Source organism: Lissotriton vulgaris, chromosome 4_1, assembly GCF_964263255.1.
Source record: "Lissotriton vulgaris chromosome 4_1, aLisVul1.2, whole genome shotgun sequence".
NCBI classification, from domain to species: Eukaryota; Metazoa; Chordata; class Amphibia; order Caudata; family Salamandridae; genus Lissotriton; species Lissotriton vulgaris.
Genome location: NC_141691.1, coordinates 1477408085 through 1477430075, shown reverse-complemented (window position 1 = coordinate 1477430075; position 21991 = coordinate 1477408085). Strand labels below are relative to the sequence as shown.

Genomic DNA, 21991 nt, shown 5'->3' with positions numbered 1-21991 from the left:
AGTTCACAAATATATACAAATTACATATAATCATACATGAATTCTTTGAAAATCCCATATGAGTGGCCCGATAGGAAACACATATTTTAGATAGAAAGCGTGATCAGATAAACAGCCTTGACCAAATCAATATTTTGATATAATAGTGGTGACATTTTAGTAGGGCAACAAATACATCTAAAGTTTATTGATCTTAAGTTGTAAGATTTTGGTCCAAGATTGCCAACGATGTGAAGATGACAAAAGTATTCCTCTAAATTACACAAGTAATATTCGTTTGAAAATCTTTGTACTTTTTGAAAGAAATGAAATAATTCTTCATACTTGCCTGTTTCAAAAACAAATAGTAGAATTTAGGAGAAGTCATGTACATAGAGTGAGAAAGATGTTTTTGAAGCAGAATTCTGACAATTTTCCGTTCAATACATAATGAAAGAATTCTTGACTATTTCCAGCGGACTGGTCAGGCCTTCTGAGCATTTTATGTTGGCAATTCAGAATTATGTATTCTGTAAGATTGCTAAGAATCAGCCTAAAATTCAAACACAATGTGCAGTACCAAGAATCTCTGCATTTTTGATGGAATGCAAGGAAATTATATATATTAATAAAAAGAGAGTGCAGAATTCTATTAAATGTTCTTACTAAACTATGCCAAAGCTCACCTTCATGGTTGCTGCCCATGAAGCAGACATTAAAATACTCGTGCATATGTGGATACAATCAGCTCATTATACAAAAGAATTTCAGTAGCCATGGGATTCGGATGATATTGTTATTGTGAAAACCGTTCACCGGTCCTAGAGCTCCACTCACCAGCATTTCTTGCTTTTGGTTGTCGATAGGGCCAAATGAGTCAGTACTCCACCTCACCAAACAGGACTCCTTCAGTCTAGTGCCTGGAGCAGTGGCATAGCTTGACCTTTGGCCACCCATGGCGGTCCCTGCGCTTGCCGCCCTGTGGCGGCCAAATGTAAGAGCGGGGGGTTGCTGGCAATTCCTGCTTTTGCCACCCCTCGAAGGCCGCAGGTAAGAGTGGGTGGTAGGGGAGGCTTCCGCCCCTAGAACTTATTACGCCCTTGGCAGACCCTTGCCCCACCAGCCCCCCCCCCCCCTTGCTACACTACTGGCCTGTAGGGCAGTGTAAATGGCATTCCCCAGTTTGTGATGTCACTCCTGCAGAGAGCTACTCCAGAGATCACCATCTCCACAAAAGGCAAGTCCAGCTGCCGGTAAAGAATATATTTTAAAGAAGTTGTATAAAATGCAGGTTGTACTTACCCAAAACAAGATTCTGTTTTCTGCTTTGAAAAATCCAAAATGGCCTCTGTAGACAAAGCCAGAGAAGGAGGAAGACAGTAAATCTGTGGTGAAAGCCGCCATCAAGCAGCAGAAAAAAGTCTGCCAGGCCAGTTTGATGTCCCAGAAAGAGGCCACTTCTTCCATTGTAAACAAGAGTCCACCAACAGGCGCCCGAAATACAGATGCAATCCCTGCTCCTGCTCCGGCTGTAACAAATTTCCGCCTACAAACCACAAAAAATGCAGGTCCATGTATCGGTACAGGAATTTTAAATATTTTTAAAATACAAGAGCACAAAACTAAATTTAAGTAAAAGAGTCATTGTAATTACATCTTTGTATAGCTAAAGAGACGTGGAATGTCCAACAAAACTACTACATAGGCAAAATCAGTATGTTTTTAAAATATATAATGAGAACTTAGATATACACAGAAATATGTAATGTGATGTTTTAAAGAGAAATTGTTAAACTGTGCAATGACACTGGGGTTCTCATTACTAGTGGCTCATAATAATTCCCATTATTTCCCTGCCTTGGAATTACCATTACTGCGGGTTCTGGAAATTCCAGGGGTGTGAAAATAATGGGAGTTCTGAGTTTTTGGGGAATAATATGGAGAAATCGGGTTTAATGTGCTGATCACAGCATGTTTCGTTGGTATTCTGCCCAGGGACGTTGCCTGCTTGTAGCAGGCAGAATGTCAGGAGGAAGTACCATGTAGCTGTGGCCACTTCCAATGAAGGCACCAGTGGTAGAGGTGCTTGTTGATGGTTTGCTCGGTCCATGGTACTCACTTATCAGCTGAGTTGCGAAACCTTGTGAAGAAAGGTAGACGGAACCCAAGGGTATCGGATTTGAACTGACTCAATCCACATCCTATTATTGCTCTGAAAAGAAATATGGATGGTATCTCAGTAAAACTTGTTTAATCTCTTGCAGAAGCAATATGAATCATATAATATGGCAAAATTAAAAAGAGATCATTGAAATATATTAGCTAAGAGAAAGGAGATAGATCTATCACTGTCTTCAAATGGAGTTGAAAAATCAAAATTACAACATTCTGCGGAGAACAAGAAAATGAAGCAATCATATACAAACTCATTAAGCTTCACCTTGTCCAGGCCCCTGCCCAAAACGTAGGCTATGACAAAGACGTGAGTCTTGAGTTTTGGAGAGGTTAGCTACGCATGTACACTACCATACCCATTAAATATGTTCAATTCCACTGCTTTTTGTCATCGCAGAGCCTGTCTAAAGTTTAATGTATCCAAATGGCTTACATTCGTGCCTTAACACCATCATTCCATGGCTGGTCACAGTACATGAGTGTCAGTTACATTTTTCACTAAATGCTTGTCAAACGCTAATTTTAACTGCAGTTTTGTGTTTTTCTCTTTTAAAAAGAACCGCATTTTCGCATACTTGCACACTAAAACTTTAATTCACATAGAACTTAGTCTATACTACTATTATAAAGAGAGAACTTGCACCTTTTGGCCAGGTAAACTCGGGAACCACAGCGCCAATCTACATACCCGATACATCTATGAAAATGTCAGGGTGTGTAGATGGACATAGGCTATATAAAAAAAAAAAAGTAAATAAAAAAAATTACGTTTGTAAACAAAGTAGTCCCCTGAAAGTAGCGCCGGCCGGGACCTAGCGCTGGTCGCGACGCGACGTGCGTGATGACCGCGACACGACGTGCGTGATGTCGATGAAGGAGGAGCGGCGGTGCACTGACGAGCGGCTGTGCAGTGAGGAGCGGCGGCACAGGTAAGTAAAGGGAAAGTTCAGTGCGAGACTGTGATGCAGGGGGAGGCAAGAAGGAGGCAGCAGTAAATGAAAATGTCGGAGCGCGAGTGAGTCGGGGCGGGAGGGGGGCGCGAGTGAGTCGGGGCGGGAGGGGGGCGCGAGTGAGTCGGGCGGGAGGGGGGGTGCGAGTGAGTCGGGCGGGAGGGGGCGGGAGTGAGTCGGGCGGGAGGGGCGGGAGTGAGTCGGGCGGAGGGAGTCGGTGCGGGAGGGGGTCGGGGCGGGAGTGGTGTACTGCCCCCAGCCCCTTTCTGCCCCAGGCGACGCTGGGGCGGGCTGCTAGTTCTATATATACTTTTTTGTTGTATTTCATTTGGAATGCTCTTGTTTTAAAATCGTTTTAAATTTGTACCTGTGGTACTTGTTTGCCTGGCTCTGCATGATCCCATACTCTATGGTATGGCCGCCCCCTGACTTTCAGCCTCTCTAGCCGCACAGACACCTCTCGCTGGTATCATTTCGAGCGACATTCTAGCCGCACTCTATGGTCCTTGACTCTATTTTAGTGGACAGATGCAAGCGCGCAGCCCCTGAGTGTCAGTTAAATATTTCACTAAATGCTTGTCAAACGCTAATTTTAACTGTAGTTTTTTGTTTTTCTCTTTTAAAAAGAACCGCATTTTCGCATACTTGCACACTAAAACTTTAATTCACATAGAACTTAGTTCTATAAATACTTTTTTGTTGTCTTTCATTTGGAATGCTCTTGTTTTAAAATCTTTTTAAATTTGTACCTGTGGTAGTTGTTTGCCTGGCTCTGCATGATCCCATACTCTATGGTATGGCCGCCCCCTGACTTTCAGCCTCTCTAGCCGCACAGACACCTCTCGCTGGTATCATTTTGAGCGACATTCTAGCCGCACTCTATGGTCCTTGACTCTATTTTAGTGGACAGATGCAAGCGCGCAGCCCCTGAGTGTCAGTTAAATTTTTCACTAAATGCTTGTCAAACGCTAATTTTAACTGTAGTTTTGTGTTTTTCTCTTTTAAAAAGAACCGCATTTTCGCATACTTGCACACTAAAACTTTAATTCACATAGAACTTAGTTCTATATATACTATTTTTCTGTATTTCATTTGGAATGCTCTTGCTTTAAAATCTTTTTAAATTTGTACCTGTGGTAGTAGTTTGTCTGGCTCGGCATGATCCCATACTCTATGGTATGGCCACCCCCTGACTTTCAGCCTCTCTAGCCACACAGACACCTCTCGCTGGTATCATTTCGAGCGACATTCTAGCCGCACTCTATGGTCCTTGACTCTATTTTAGTAAACAGATGGAAGCGCGCAGGGCGCGCGCGCCGAAGGCGCGCCCGTCCGAGCCCAACGGCCAGAAATTATGGCCAAAATGCGATTACTGTAAGTAAGAGAATTACATACTCAGCTGCGCAACTTCACAGACTTAGTAAATATATTTCTCCTAAATGCACTGTATGTACTCCTCCTTATCGCAGCTTTACTTGCATTCAATGCAATTTTACATTGGTTCCTATGCATCTTATAAACACCATTCCCAGAACTGGCCTTCAGGTCTGTCACAGCACCACCTCTGCCAAAATGACATGTCACCAGAATTTGTACTTTTTAAGCCTTAACTGTCGGTCTCTGGCCAAAAATAAGCAGCATATTTTTGACCTTCTTAGTACTGAACATCCAGATGCACTCTTTCTGACCAAAACATGGCTTCATGCCAGTTCAGGTTCCGACATTGCCACTGCTCTTCCTCCTGGATATATCATTGCCAGGAAAGATCGAGACAAAGGCAAAGGCGGGGGGATTGCTATAATTTATAAATCTACTCATTTCTGTAAATTTGAAGCTATTTCCATCACAGAGTGTGAAGCGGCTTTGTTTAAACTCTCTGTATCCCCTCAGCTGACCTTGTCTGGCATTTTAATTTATCGCCCTCCGGGGAAGCCCGACCCCTGGGTCTCCACTTTCCCTGACCTTATCGCTCCCTTTATTTTAAAGGCAGCGAATTTTACAATTCTAGATGACCTGAACCTTCACCGAGAAGATAATCAGAATAACATCTGATGCACTTTTTTATCTGATTTGGAGGCTCTAAGCTTACGGTTATGCAACCAGGGCCCTACTCATAAGGCGGGACACCTTGTGAATCCAATTTTGTCCAATCTTTCATATGACTGTAGTACTCCTGCGCTTCAGTTAGACTGGTCCGACCATTTTATAATTCCATTCAACCTGCAGCCTTCCACATCTAGGGTAGTGGCCCCTCCTACTAGCTCAGGTAGTCTCAGATCTTGGGGCAAGTTGAATATGGAGTCTTTTAATACTATTCTGTCTACTAGCATACCTGATGTCACTTTACTTTTGCTTTCATTAAATACTGCTGTCTCGGACTGGCTAACCAATGCCATTGACATCTGTCTGCCCACTGTACCCAAACGCAGCTTTACTCATCACCCCCCTGCCCCATGGTTTATGAATGATCTTAAAGTTATTAAGTCTAAATGTAAACCACTAGAAAGAAGATGGAGGAGATTGTACTCTTTAACTTGTAAAGATGCTTACAAAGCTGCTCTTAAAAGTTATCATTCAGCGTGTAAAGAGGCACACATTTTTTACGTTGCTAACACAATAACTAAGGCATCTAATCGTCCTCGGGCTCTATTTTCGCTAGTGAAGAAGTTAGCTGGCTCTGATACCATCCTTCCTCCTCCTGTCCTTTATGAAAATCAATGTAACAACATTGCTGACTTCTTTATTCAGAAGGTTGAACTTATTTACAAGTCACTCTCTGCTCCTTCCCCTTCCTTGTGTATTATGGCTTCTGAATTTGACCCTACATATCACAGTAATTGTGACCAGATAGCCAAGATTTTTTCCTGGCACCCATTTGAAGAGGCGTCTTTCCAAAATTGTTTAAACAGTATTAAATCTGGGTCTCCTAATGATCCTTTGCCTATTAACATCCTTTGTCAGCTCTCTGCCACATCTAAAGGTGTCCTTATCGATCTTCTTAACGCCTCTATGCGGGAGGCCTTGGTACCACCCGAGTGGAAGCGAGCCATGGTCATCCCTTTGTTGAAAAAGGCCGGAGCAGATCCTTCTGTACTATCTAACTTTAGACCTATATCTCTGCTTCCATCTTTCTCCAAAATTTTGGAGTTACATATCAATACTCAACTGACACAACACATAGATAATGCTGGCTTTCTTCATTATTCACAATCCGGGTTCAGAGCCAACTTTTCAACTGAAACCGCTCTGCTTCGGGTTACTGAGAAACTGCGCCAGTATTTAGATCAAGGGGAAACTGTGGCACTCATTCTATTAGATTTGAGTGCCGCATTCGACACTGTGTCGCATAACATCTTGCTTAACGCCCTTAGGTCTCTTGGGGTGGACGGCACTGCCCTATCCTGGTTTCCTTGAGGGTCGCACTTTTCAAGTCTTTTCTGCTAAGGTATCATCTAAGATCTGCGTAGCAGCACATGGAGTCCCACAGGGATCCATTTTAAGCCCCCTGCTCTTCAACATCTATGTCAGACCTCTGGAAAAGATTTTGGAAGAGGCGGGTCTTTCCCTACATTTGTATGCGGATGATAAGCAGATTGTCTTCTCGCTTTCCACCACTAAAGATGCTACGACATCTGCCCTTCAGTGCGGCCTATGGCAAGTGACAGAGTGGACGCGCCTTAACTTTTTGAGGTTAAAGGGGGATAAGACTGAGGTACTTATTCTGGGCAAGCACAAGGACCTATGGGGCCCTCACCATTGGCCTCAGGAAATGGGTTCCTTTCCCCTACCTGTCACCCATGTCCGTAATCTGGGCATCATTATTGATGATGGTCTCTCTATGAGACAACAGGTGGCGAGTATTGCTGCCATCTGTTTTACGATCTTGAGGTGGCTTCGTAAGATCATTTGGATGCTTCCTGCCTCAACCCAACGCACGGTAGTCCAGGCACTTATCACCTCTCGCCTCGATTACGGCAATGTTCTCTATCTCGGTAGCTGGCAAACAGTACTGAGAAAGCTACAGGTAGTTCAGAACTCTGCAGTACGCCTTCTTTGTCAAGTTCCGAGACAGGCTTCCATCTAGCTGTATTTACGTGACCTTCACTGGCTTCGAATTGATCAAAGTATTAAATGTAAAACCCTGTGTTACATCTTTAAAATCAAACAAGGTGTGGCACCAGCGTATCTGCAAGAGCTCATCCATCCTTACATTCCTTCTCGTCCCCTGCACTCTACAGCCCACAGAGACTTCGTGATTCGTAGATTTAAACTTGCAAGAATGGGAGGCCGTTCCTTTTCTTGTCTTGGCCCCAAAATCTGATATTCTCTTCTGGTGTCCTTGAAGAATGACCCGTCCTATCTCAGCTTTTGAAGAAATCTTAAAACTTGGCTCTTTTAGTAGCAAATGGTTCTTGACTGCTTGCTCTTTTTCTAGCAATTTGTGTGCTAGGCGCCGGGAAACCCTTTTTGGGTAGCTGCACGCGTTACAAAACTAATTTAATAATAATAATAATAATAATACATCAGGAATTACAATTACCACCATTATGCCAGTGCCAGTATGTTGCGGGGGATACCACCCCTGTGCCAATTCCAGCATTTTACAAGGAATTATCACCATTCTCCCAGGGTCAGAGTATTGTCAAGAATTCCTACAATTGTGCCAGGTCAAGCATTTTATCAGGTACTACAACCCTTGTGTCGCGCTAGCATTTTACCAGGGATAAACACTATTGTGTCAGGGCCTGTATTTTACCAGAAATTATATATACTGTGCCAGTAGCCGCATGTTTCCAGGTTTTACACCAATTTTACCAGAAATTACTACCACTGTGCCACAATGAGCATGTTGCTGGGCACGATCATTTTTATGTCAAGGCCAGCATGTCATCAGGTATTACCACCATTGTGGCAGGCCCAACAATTTAAGAGAAACTACCACCACTGAAGACCTTTACGACTGCTTAGAGGCCCTTTTTCTGGACTTCACTTGACACGAAATCCTGCTGGCAGAGAACTTCAATATTAGGGTCATGGGGTGCGCTACCAACTCTGCCCTCAAAAGCCAAAGAATAGGCAAAAATGAAAGACCTCCTGACTACCTACAAACTAATCTCTGATGAACAAGCATTGAAGGAATATATGATCTTACAACGCTAACAAGTACCACGCATGGCATTACTACGCGAATTTTACTTCGCATGTGTCTTTACCACGTAGCATTTTACAACGCATGTTTTTACACCACAATAATAACGTTACGAAACAGCTCACGTCCCATTGAAATTTAAATAATGATACTGATAGGCTACATAATTATTCAAAACTGCAGTACGAAGGAACAGATCGATGTTTTAAACAATAAAAAACAACAGATTTCCTTACATTTTAAATTTCTTTTTTTCATAATGCGCTTAAATAATACCTTTATTAACAAAGTTTAGATTCTTATCTGACCCCTGTACGTCTTTCACCATCAGCCCTTTCTTCCACCTACCACGGAAACAAGCGTCAAAACAAGTCTATCAAAACTGATAAAGGACTTTTATTATGACATACACGACTCCTTGTTGCTGAGGCTCTTTCCTTGTTCGTTTTGAGGCATTGTAGAGCGTTTTTTGTAAGTTTTCTTCTAATTTATTTATTAATATCCACTTGTTTTTTTATGGGGGGAGACCCCCCCAGCCCCCCCAAGCCCCCCTTTTTTATTGGACCTTTTACTTACACGACACGCAAGACGAAGGAACGAAATCTGGAAGTAATTAAATTTGCGTGGTAATGACGGTCGTGGAATGCACCCGCTTTGAAAAGACGTTTGCGTGGTAAGTGTGCCGTAGTAAACGCTACGCGTGGTAATGCCTACGTAGTAAATTATGTTTCCCCATTGAAGGCTCAAGTTCCCCACTGCCAGTTTCCTTTTCCCCCTCCAGTAATCTCAACAATCAACTGCATCTTTCTGTCAGAATCCTTAGCCAGCCGTCTAAACAACTTTGAGGTTCCCAACAGGTCCAACAGTGACCACAATACCCTGACGGTAAATGACAATTTAACAGCTCCCATGGCAGCTAATTGTCAGGCAGTGGGCTCCAAGGAGGGCGATAGACACCTCAAAGGTGATGAAGGGACTAGGAAAGGTGACCACAGAGCCCAACACCACTTCAGGAAACATGCAACACAAGCAGGACAGATTGACCAATGAGGTAAGGCACTCCCTACTAGCAACCGAGGCTGCAAGCAACACTCAAGGGCAAAAGGGAAGGAGAAATTCAAACAGCAGTTTAATAAGTCCATTGTTACAGCACAAAAGCGTTAAGAAGGTCCCTATTCATCCAGAAGCTCAACCACACTGTCAAAACTGCAAAAAATATTGCAAACCTGCGTAAAGAGCACAAAAAAGCAACATGGGAGGCAAAGAACGCCTTAGAAGAAAAGGAATGGCTAAAAGTATAACAAATGATCCAAGAAACAAGATTGTCCCGCTTTTGGAATTACATCAACAAACTAAAATCCCCAAATTTCACCAGGGAAACTGGAGTCCTGCTAGGATCCTGGGTGAGACATGTAAAAGAGTTAAACTACAGCCAGCCAGCTGCACCAGATTCTTTTGTGAAAGGGGGGGGGGCATAGATCAGTCCACAGGAAACTTGCAGGATCTGACTATGCCGGCCAAGGTCTGCAAACTGAAGAATGCAATGAAAACCGACAGAGTGCCAGAACCCATCAGCCTTCTGGTGGGAATTTTTAAATGTGCCTCAGAGGACTGGGCAAAGGTGTTAAGTCCTCTCTTTAACCAAGCTTTCTTCTCCGCCCAAGTTCCAGATGCATGTAGGGGTTCCATCCTGTGCCAAATATTCAAGAAAGGTAGCCAGACAAATCCATCTAGCTGCCACTTGATAGCCCTTCTAGACTTGGAGGCCAAAGCTTCGCTTGATCACTACTTAAACAGCTAGAGGCCTGGGCCATGGACAATAATGCTTGCCATTTTTTTCAGACAGGGTTTTGAGCAGCCGGGTCAAATATAAATAACATTACCAAACTCGCAGTTCTGAGCCATTAAGTAGTTTAAAAAAAATCAGCTACCACTCCTTTGCTGTTTCATCGACTACAGCACTGCATTCGATAGGATACACCGTCTCATGTTATGAAGAAAACTAAACGTGTGGTGCGTTCCCCCAAATCTACCAGGGGCTATTATCTCCTTGTACTCCAATACATGGGTCTCAGTGAGAACCGGGCCACACAATGTCACCTCCAAAATCACAACCCAAGGAGACCTGAAGCAGGGGTGCATCCTTGCACCCCTTCTCTTCAATCAATAGACAGCAAACTTGGGCAAAGCCCTGGAGAGGAGCTGTCTGGTACCCCTACGACTAGGCCAGACAAACTTACACATTCTGTAATAGGCAGACGACATTGTAGTAATGCACCACACCAAAGTCTGCATACAGTGAGCCCTGAGCAGGCTCCATGCATACAATGAAGAAAACTATCTCACGATCAATCAAGACAAGACCAAAGATCTGATTTTCAGCGCCATAAAAACAAGAAAGTTCTTACATTGCGCATGGGGTCTATGATTATTAAAACAGCAAAAAAATACACTACCTGGGGGGGTTTGGTTTACAGAGACCTCAAAACCCACGGACCACATATCCTCTCTGAAAACAAAAGCCAAACCCATCACTTACAGTCTCACCTGCCTTAACAAGAAACTAAAAAGTGCCTCTGCGGCACGAATTCTCAAGGTCATGAAGGCTCTCCTCCTCCCTGCACTGTATGTACTACGGGCATCAGGCTTTTCCTGGGGCCTGAGCTCCCAGTCTAGAGCAAGCACAGTGTTCAGGCTATAAGAAACTATTCCAATTGTCCAGATGCCTTCGCAGGTCTAGACTCCACCTGGAACTTGGCCTGTGGAGTCAAATGCTAAACTGTGAGTCTGACACGTTGAAATGCTACATTCGTGTCCTGAAAGTGCCAGGCAACTCACTCAAGGCCTGCCTGAAAGATACATTTGAGAGCCCAGGTAATCCGTGGCAACGGCAACTCCAAAAAGTAGGTATATCTCTCCAAATTGAAGTACCAGTGCACCATCTCCTTTACGACCTGGAAAAGGGTAATTAGCGGGCAGCGGCGAATAACTTAATTTCAGCTAGACACTGCTTCTTAAAAGCCCTCCGGCATCTTGCTCCCCTTGAACATTTCCTATTTGGTGGGGAAACCTCAACCCTATCTATCAGAGGCCGTCAACAGATGGGTGTGTAGAGACATTTTGTACATGCACTTGCTAGTTCTACCAGTAGCCAACTTCAATTTTATTTATTTATTTATTTATTTTTTAAGCTTGTATGGCGCACAGCTACCCAAAAAGGGTTTCCCGGTGCCGATGACAGATCAGAACAAGTGGAAGAAAATTGATAAGTGACAGGAATTATTTGTGGAAGAGCCAGGTCTTCAGGTTCTTTCTAAATCTGGCATAGTTATCTTCCTTGCGGATGTGAAGCGGGAGCTTGTTCCAAAGAGCAGGCCCTAGTACCGAGAATGATCTCCCTCCCATTCTCGCTAGTTTGAATCTCTGGGTTGCGAAAAGTGCCGAGGTCTGGGAGCGCAGTTCTCTAGCAGGAAGGTAAGGGGTTGCAAGAGATAGTAGATACTTTGGTGCAGTACCAGATTTAATCTTGAACATATAGCTCAGGGCTTTGAACCTTATACGGTTTTCCACCCTGAGCCAATGAAGGTCAATTAGATGTTTGGACACACTAGATTTTTTAGGGAGATTGCAAAGCAGTCTTGCGGCCGCATTTTGGGCAAGTTGCAGTCGTTTGGTAACGGCTTGGTTTGAGTCCAGATAAAGGATGTTGCCGTAGTCAAGCCGAGATGTTATGAGTGCATTGACTACGGTCTTCTGGGTGGCAAGGGGCAGCATCCATAGGATCTTTCTTAACCATTTCATAATGGTGAAGCAAAGGCCTACCACTTTGTTTGCCTGGTGTTTCATTGAGAGGGTGTTATCAATGATAACACCGAGATTTCTCACATGTGTGGCCGGGGTAGGGATGGAGCCAAGTTCGGAAGGCCAGTGAGATGGATTCCACAGGTCTTTGTTTTTCCCCAGAAGGAGGACCTCGGTCTTGTCTCCATTTAACTTCAGCTGGTTTGCTGACATCCAGCTGAAGATATTCTGGAGACCTTGCTTGAGACATGATGGAGTCAATGGGCTTGCCTCTGATAGGGAGAAGATGATTTGAGAATCATCGGCATATGTCATCAGAGTAAGCCCGGATGTATCCGCTAGGTCAGCCAGGGGTCTGAGGTATAAATTAAAAAACAGCGGGCTCAAGATGGAGCCCTGTGGTACTCCGTGAAGGGCATTTACTGACTCTGAGCAAGCTATAGGGGATGTGATTTGGAAGGTTCTGTGTGATAGAAAAGACTCGATCCATTTTAGTGCTTCACCACGGATACCGATTCTCTCTAGGGTGGCCAGGAGTTTGGAGTGGGAGATGGTATCGAAGGCCGCACTCAAGTCTAACAAAATGAGTGCGACAGTCTGGCCATCGTCTAGGAGTTTCCTGATGTTTTCGGTAACTCCTAGTAAAGCAGTTTCCATAGAGAAACCCGCTCTGAAGCCGGACTGTGATGAGTGGAGGAGAGAATTTTCTTCAGTGAAAAGGGTAAAGGTGGTATGAACGTGACGTTCCAGCAATTTTGAAAAAATTGGGAGAAGGGAGATGGGCCGATAGTTTGTTAGAAGTTCAGGGTTGGCTGTCGGTTTTTTTAGTAAGGGACTGACCATGGCGTGTTTCCAGAGTGAGGGAACTGCGGAGAGCTGAAGTGAAGAGTTTAAAGTATCAGCAATGATGGTCAGAGAGGGGGAGTCCAATTGCTTAAGAACAGAGGCAGGAATTGGATCACGAGGGGAGCCTGATTTGACGGTTCTAAGAATGGAATTGAGTGATTCCAGTGTGATGGCAGGCCAGTGTTCAATAGTGTTAATAATACTTGAATTGGGGGGGTGTCCTCTTCGAGGATATGGGTAGGGAGGATGCTTTTTATTCCTGAGATGATCGTTTCAATTTTCTCACAAAAGAAGGAGGCGAGGTCTTGGCATTGTTTTTTATCAAGCGGCTGGACTGGTGCAGTCGTTTTTTCTCCTGCGAGGTCTTTGACTGTATCGAAAAGTGTTTTCAACTTATTGTGCGCGGAGTTAATGGTATTTGCCATATAAAGTGCTCGGGCTCTAGTACAGGCTGAATGGTATTCGTTCCTGGCTTTGTGGTATGTTGCTTTGTTTTCGGGGGCGTAGTTTTTCCGCCACTTCCTTTCAAGGGCTTTGCATTTGGACTTTTGTATTTTAAGAGGCTCAGTAAACCAGGGGGCTGGGGGGCGGTGAGTGTTATTTTTAACTCTAGAAGGTGGGAGGCAGCTGTTGACGGCGCTTTCCAGCCATGAGTGTGTGGCTAGAGCTATGCTTTCTATGTCAGAGGCTGGGGTTGGAGGATTTTTGGCAAGAGTTCTGTTAAGGTCCCCAATATCAAGCTGTTTCCAGTTTCGGAAGACAGAGGTAGGCCAGGTGTTTTTAGATTTAGATGTGGGTAATTTAAGGCTAAAATATATAAGATGGTGGTCTGACCAACAAATTGGGGATGTGTTAGTCCATTTCAGTTCAGGAATGTTTGAAAAGATGGGATCTAACAGATGCCCTGCCCTGTGGGTGGGACCAGAGTTCAGTAAAGATATATTTAGAGCTGTTAGATCGTCCACAAGGTTTGTGCAGGCCGTATTAGTGGGGTCATCAAAGTGCATGTTTAAATCTCCTAGGAGGGTGAAATTTTTTGAGGCGAGATAAAAGGGTGTAATGAGGTTAGCCAGGTTAGCGGCCCATGTACTGGCGTTTCCCGGGGGTCTATATATTAGGATGCCAGAGGCTGTGAAGTTATGATTAAGGGTCAGTTTGAAGAAAGCAGCTTCACAGTCAGGGATAAGGGAGGGTTCTAGGGTGCAGGTGAATTTTCTATAAAAAATGATAGCAATTCCTCCGCCAGTTTGACCAACACGGTCTCTCCTGACTATGGCATAATCGGAGGGAAGAGCCGTTGCTATGTCAGGGCCAGAGCTTTCGTGCAGCCAAGTTTCAGTTAAAAAGAGGGCGCAGGGTTTGTGGTCGAGTAGAAAGTTAAATATATCCAACTTATGCTGTGGCAAAGATCTGCAGTTAACGCTGCAAAAAGAGAATTCTTGGTTGTCAGAATTCCCGTATTGTTTTCGTTTAGGGTTGCTGATTTTGGGGTCAGGGTAGGGCTGAAGATTGGTGTGAGAGAACTTGCAATTGTCGCATGGGGGGCATCCGGTAGGCGTTGGCAGGAGTACAGTGCAATCTTTGTGGGGTTTGGGGCGTAAGGATTTAAGGTGTTCTGCAGTCATACCTTTATTGTGCGGAATAGGTAGAGCATGAATTTGTGCCCCATGCCCCGTACTGTCACGGTCTTCGGCGCGGCTTAGGCGCGGACGCTGCGCGTTCTCGCTGCGCGTCGTAGGTGGCATCAGGTTTAAGTAGAGGACGGGCTCTTACTCAGCTCCGCCTCTACCCGTTCGGCCAATGGGTGCCTGCCTCGGCTGGGAAGCCGGGAGAAGGTGCCTCCCTGCGCCCTCCACTCAATCAAGCCTAGTGCTTGCGGTGAACCGGGGCTGCAGGAGCAAGAAGTTACAGAGGTCAGAGTGTTTTATTAAAATCAAAACAACAATCAATTACACAGTGCTAATTTTTAAAATTCAATCGGCGCAGTGTTTCTAAAATAGACGCGCTACCTAAACCAAAGTCGTTTAGCATGTGCTACTCCTGCAATAGGTAACAGCAAATAGCAGTGGGCAGTGCAGGTCTTATTTCATTCGCGCATCACACAAACAGTGTCACGAATACAATTTACCAAGGTTCCTTTGCTCGTGTGAGCGTCATCAGGGAGAGTACAGGATACTATGGGTTTAAGTAGAGGACGGGCTCTTACTCAGCTCCGCCTCTACCCGTTCGGCCAATGGGTGCCTGCCTCGGCTGGGAAGCTGGAAGAAGGTGCCTCCCTGCGCCCTCCACTCAATCAAGCCTAGCGCTTGCGGTGGACCGGGGCTGCAGGAGCAAGAAGTTACAGAGGTCAGAGTGTTTTATTAAAATCAAAACAACAATCAATTACACAGTGCTAATTTTTAAAATTCAATCAGCGCAGTGTTTCTAAAATAGACGCGCTACCTAAACCAAAGTCGCGCTACCTAAACCAAAATCAGACATGGGCCCATCCAGGAAAGGAGGGGGCATGCACACTATACAACTTTAAGCGTGAATAAGGTTTTGCATCTCCTGTGCTGCTGTCCCACTCTTGACGCCGTCAGGAGGTCTCTGCTAGAGCCAATTTATTTGATGTAGGTGGTTTGAACTTGTCTGGAGGCCTCGTCGCTATGCTTCTCCCGACCCAATGTAAGAACCTATCAAGGTGCAGTAAATACGCTAAGGAACTCAAAGCTCAATTTCAATACCAAACTGCTGACCCCCAAACCCGCCACCTTTGTTCAAAAGCTCATAACCGACTACTGCAATAAGAAACCATGAACTGGGATATCGGCATGGCAAGGGGTTCTGAGTTCATTTACTGTATGAAACACTTTTTGACCGTCATTTTCACCCAAATATTATCAACGGACCACAGAACGCAGAAACCTCGAAGTGGGCATTCAGAGTGGCAAAGCGTTATCAGTCCAACAGTATAAGGCACTTTGCCCTCATTATGGGGGGGGCAAACTGGGACATGTAGTTGTTTTTTATAAGTCTGTTGTTCTTGGTTCCTACTCTCAGGAGATAGCCATGAGTGAAGCTACCATATGTACCAGGTGACGAATTCCTCCCTTGCCCCGACCCTACCAAAGCACTTTAGTCCAAGGGGCCCCTTTTGGCATTGGTATGGGCGGGAGAAGCACTGCCATAACCCATGGGCACTCACACCAAACTTAGCATCCTTCTCTGTAAACTACAGTAACATCTTGCAACACACACTTTAACCACTCAGCACTTTAGACCACTCCTCTCATTTCATTTTTTTTTACTCAATAGGCTTTATTAAAACTAATCTCACTCTCTGTTTCATCACGGAGCGGACTCTGGGTTTTAGAAATATTATTAATGGCAAAGTACAACAAACATTTTTTTAGCAACTATTGTATTTGGATAGGTGTCGTCACTCAATACTGTTTTGTATGCAAATTGTTATGGTGTATATTAACTAAACAATTAAATCTACAGTCCCATTGACACCAATTGTGCTAGGGCCAGCATTTTGCCAGAAATTACCACCACTATGCCACAGTGAGCATGTTGCTGGGTAGTACCATTGGTGTGTCAGGTATTACCACCATTGTGGCAGGGCCAGCAACTTACGAGGAATCACCACCATTGTGCTAGGGCCGGCTTTTTGCCAGTAATTGCCACCAATGTGCCACGGTCAGCATGTTGCTGGAGGTTAGCACTGTAGTACCAGGGACTACATTTTACCATAAATTACCACCATTATGTCACAATGAGCAAGCTGTCAGGATTACCACCACTGGGCCAGGGTCAGGATAATGCCAGCAATTACCATCATTGTGGCTGGGTCAGCATGTTACCAGGGCTACCACCTTAGTTCCAGGACCAGCATGTTGCATGGAATTACCATCAATGTGCCAGGGTCAGTATGAATTTGATGGAAATGGGGGAACTTTAAGAAGCTTTGCAGGAGAGTGGGGTACAAGCAGGTTTGTGGTGGGATAGAGATTCTAATGAATGCATGAAATGTACCAAATTGGTTTAGAAAAACTTCAGTCTGCTCAGCTGGCCCTACAATCAGGACCCAGAACTGAGTCCTCTGCTGCTAGAATTTCACAATGTGTGGATCGAATGCACAGACTTACCCTGACAGAATCTTCTGCAGTCCTGCCAAGCACCAAGCATCAGGGGTTAGACTAACGCATTTTAGTGCTGATGTTTGCATTACCGCATTAAAAATGTATTAGTCACGCATCTTAAGGCTCCCTCAGTCCTGCCAAGTACCACGCATCAGGAGTTAGACTAACGCATTTTAGTACTGATGCTCGCATTACTGCAGTAAAATGCATGCCTCTGAGCCTTAACCGCATCGCTGTGGCGGCTTTTGCCGCTGTGTGCGGCAAATTTGAAAAAGCCGCGTTACATGATGAGCTCAGCTCGTCATCAGCACACGACCACCGTGGCTGACGACGAGCTGAGCTCATCATCAGCAGCGAAGAGGTTAAGATATGTGCTCTGCCAGCCCAGAATCAGAGTGCCACCTGCCAGCATACATCAGCACTCTAGCGTCACAGGCCGCAGTTTTACAGGACCAGTGCAGACGCATGTTATGCTAGTTGTATGCAGCAGTTGAGTGAGCCCCTCAGAAGTCCTGACTTTTTAAACCTAAACAGTTTGCATGCTGGGACTTGTAGTTTTCGACTTTCCTATTAAATGGTATGCACGTCAAATCTCAGCATGCAAATTACACCAGAAAAAAAGGACTTGCGATCCCAGCAGATATCCATTCCCAAAGTAGATAGTGACAGTTTACTCACAGCACTACTAGAAACCTCATTGGTTAATCAAATCACACCACACCTCTGTGTGTGCCAGTGAGAAAATGAACTGAATCCTAAGTGGGGAATGAATTGAAATTCAATGTATAGCACTACAAGCCCCCAGCCTGTGACTGAAAGCATTGTGAAGTAGTTAAGTGACCTTCCATTTCAGGTGTTTTGTAGCAGTTTCAAGATCTTTTTAGAGCTTGTTGTTGCTCAAAAGGTTGTCATTTCTGATATTTATTCATTCCCATGGACTTCATTGCTTAGTTTTACTCGTGAGAAAGTGCCACTCTAAGTGTCACACATCTGGACGGCGAATCTCACTCATACGTACACTGAAACCATGAAAATGTCACACATAAGCCTTCTGAAAACTTGGCAGCTATGCTTCTGCTTCTCATACTGGTGGTTCCAGAGCATGTAGATCAGGTCAACACGGGACAAGAGTGAGCACCTGGAATGCCCTTGGGATCTAAGGGCACAAAGAGAATGCTGGTGGGTGAGGTACATCAGGAATTCAGTGGTGGCAGGGACAAAGGAGACACTGGTAGACACATTTACTTTTCCTACACCAGTACATGTCAATGAGAAGGGTCAGGCAATGAAAATATGGCTGCACAGTGACCCTATGCTATGCGAACAGAAGGACACAAGGTATAGCAATGGCTTGTACAGTATGCCTGGCACTGTGTCTGAATGAATAAACTTTATTATATAGTTAGTAAAAACCATTACAAAAAGTAGAACAAGCATTTACAATGCAATGGTCTCGGCATTGTTAAAGTTAGAGCTATTGGCATTGCTCATGACATTATTTATGTTTTTGTTATTAAAACATAAATAAATGGCTTTGTCATTTACAATGCCAATAGCTTAATCTCTCGCAAATGCAAGACCTATTGCATTTGCACACACATAGAGCCACACACACACAAAGCCACCCCCACACATACAGAGTCACCCACACACACACAGAGCCACCCACACGCACCCACCCACACACACAGAGCCACACACAACTCTCTGCCCAGTAACGCCCTAGGGAACAGAGGAACGAAAAACCGGATCAGAAGCAGGGCAGAGAGGCACCAAGGCACAAAACCCGGACCACAAGCAAGCGCAACCAACGAGGGGGGGTGCAGGACAGCAAGCACAACCAACGAGGGGGGAGGGCAGGACTGCAGACACAACCGACAAGGGGGTAGGGGAGCAACACAGCAAGCACAACCAACGAGGGGGCAGGGGAGCAACACAGCAAGCACAACCAACGAGGGGCAGGGGAGCAACACAAAAACCGGATCACAAGCAGGGAACAGAGGCGCAAGCAGGGAACAGAGGCACAAAAACCAGATCACAACTAAGCACACGAGGGGGGGGGGGGGCAGGACAGCAAGCACAACCAACGAGGGGGGGGCAAGACAGCATGCACAACCAACGAGGAGGGCAGGGGAGCAACACAAAAACCTGAGCGTTGAAATGCTCCCGTACCGTGAAGTGGGGTACTGGAGGATTTTTGTGGACGAGACTATTGATTTTGTTTTCCATTAGCTCAAGTAACTCTGAGTTCAGGCTTAACCTCCTTGTAGGCCTGCTGAATAATAATCCCTATGAGAATAGCAAAGATGTGCCTCCAGTTAGCACCATCGACACATAAGGACAGTTGTGCATAATGTGCCCCACACTGATTTTCTGAAGTGAAAGTCTTTTAAATTGCAAACCTGTTCTGAACCCTAGCAGGTCACAATATTATAGCAGCTCTGACTTCACCTTCCAGGTAACGCAGATGGTATAGGCCAATACCTGCTGCACTTCATTTACTGCAGGTAGGGCAGGTTTAAAGACTATGCCCATTATCACTGGTGTAGGTTGTGCCTTGTGTAGTGTGACTTATGCATGACTATAGTGTGTACCACACAAAGGGTGTGGATGCTAAGAAGACGAAAACTCTGGTGGAATTTCAACAACTACGCCAGTTTCTGCAAGAAGAGGAAGACGCCACTCTCGCGAGACTGGAAGAGATTCAGAAAAAAATCACCAGGACATAAAAAGCAAATACAATTAAACGACTTCAGGAAATTTCATCCCTCGATGCCCTGATCAGAGAGGTAGATTCGAAGTGTACGCAACCGGCAGAGGAGCTGCTAAAGGACGTCAGGAGCACCCTGAGAAAGTGTGAAAATGAAACGTTTAAAGAACAAGAAACCAGATGGATTGGGGAAAGAGGCATGTGACTCACTGGATTGCAGACTGGGGAGGGGTGTCTGCAGCTGCACAGTAAGAAGAAGGGAAAATAAACGAACATGCGGAGAATGACGGATGGGCTATGGGCAGTTCTCCAACATGGTACACAGGGAAAGGTCGTGCCGATGTGCCCTGGTGGTTGAAGTGAACAGGGCGTGACTCGCCAACCCATGCAGCTTTTTTCCACAGGTGGCTGTACCTGAGCAGTTGATCCCTTTGCCGCCCTGGCCTGCTATCTAGAGGCGAACCATGGGTCCACAACAACCGGTTTCCTCGGCACTGAAGAGCGTGCTGCTAATGGAAGAAATGCAAAGAACACATAGGCGTGCTACAATGCCTCTAGGTGCTAGGTGCAGCGGTTAAATGCCACTAACCCCGGGACTTCTAGCTGTTCCTTCCAGTCTGGATCGGAAGGTCGAGTACACGCAGCAAGAGAAGAAAGGTCGACTGTGTGCCTGTAATATGCCATGCGAAGGTACGGGGTGGGAGTGATGTCGGCATGGGGTGTACAACTCTCATCAGCCCAGCCAGCGCTGCTTCCTGGAATTGTGCACTCAAGGCCCTTGACGAGTCTGACACAGGCTTTCATTTCCAATCCCGTGAAAGGCTCCCAGGCCAAAAGTTGAGTTTCAGGTACTGTACCTCACCCTGGCATTCCAGCCGTTTTAATCAAAGGTGTCGTGGCATTCATTGTTGGACGCCAGGCTGATGGATACGCAGGACACAGCCAGCACCAGAAGCACCCAGGTGAGGCACAGCGGTGCCTCCGCCATGGCGGCCCGGAGGTTGGGGCGGGGCTGTGGGCCTGGGGTCTCAAGCTGAGCACAGAGCGCCACCGCCTGTCTCCTCCTGCACAGGGTGGCCCTCCAGTATGCCCGGCCCACCCAACGTCCTGTGTCCAGGTCTGCCCTCAGCACCCAGTGCCTCTCAAGGGCATGTTGTGCGCCGCAGCTGCAGATTTCCTGTCCCCGTCTGGGAGCCGAGGTTTGGGACGCAGAGTCCTGGCACCGCTTTGATACTGTCACAGTGAGCGAGTGCAAATGAGCAGAATTCCCAAACTCTTGTTTTTGCCGCCCTCTCCCTTCTGCCACCCTAGGCGACCACCTAGTCTGGCCTAATGGTGGAAACGGCCCGTGCTTTGAAGTGGTAAAATAAAACCAGCCTCACAGAACACCCACGCAGGTACACATAATATGAGTGGCTTGCACAACATTAACCACACAGACCTGATCGGCGAGAACACGCACATGCGGAAGACAGGCACCACCCAAGTCTGTCTCCGAGATAAAATGAACTTATGTTCCGCTGAAATGCAAAAAGGAGGAATCCTCAAGGAGAAGTGGACGCACTATCTAGTGTAGTCCCAAAAGTGAGAAAAAGACCAGTGGGGTTACTACAATGGAGTATCAAAAGAAAGCACATTATTTTCACATGTAAATAGATTTTTTATACGTTCAGAGCGCTTTACATAGCACCAGTTACGTTACACAAGGACACACATTCATTTTGTGAGGCACGGGGATTTGCCGAGAATCACAGGAGGTTTTCGCGATATTCCCAAGACTCGAACCGTGTTCCCCAGGTCCAAGGTCGAGCGCCCTAGCCGTTAGGCCAACTCCTCTCTTCTTACCACTGAATGCAGGAGCAGGTTAACTGAGTCATGCCTTTCGTTGCAGAAGCAGCATGTACTATCTATGTTTGGGTGATGCTACAATGACCCATGCTTATCACATGTGGTGTACTTGTAGGAAGAGAAAATAAACTTAAGCACTTTCCCTCCCTCGATGCTTCGATGCACCAGAAATGCTTTAATATCAACGGCAGGCAGGCGAGCGTGGGTGAAATAAAAGAACCAGTGTTTGTCGGACGATCCGCCCATCCTGCATAAAGAGAAGACTGCGACCTGTGTACTTTTGAGAAGAGGGAGTAACACTACAAGCTGCTCTACCAAGTCGCACAGATGAGAGAGTGCGTGCCCTGGGAGCAGGCGTGAGCACGAGCAGCGTTCTGAGTTGTGGGAGGCTGCTTTCCAGGAGGAC

The 21991-nt window shown here is 45.6% G+C and overlaps 1 protein-coding gene across 1 annotated transcript in view; it reads right to left on the bottom strand.

The window, feature by feature from the left end:
* Positions 1–21991, bottom strand: part of LOC147724139 (chloride channel protein C-like) — a 627958-nt gene that overhangs the window by 475673 nt on the left and 130294 nt on the right. The window contains exons 5-6 of the mRNA XM_086965734.1: positions 2099–2191; positions 1282–1525 (exon numbers count right to left, since the gene is read on the bottom strand). Of these exons, the coding sequence (XP_086821860.1) occupies positions 1282–1525; positions 2099–2191 (337 nt within the window). The remainder of the gene's footprint in view (positions 1–1281; positions 1526–2098; positions 2192–21991) is intronic.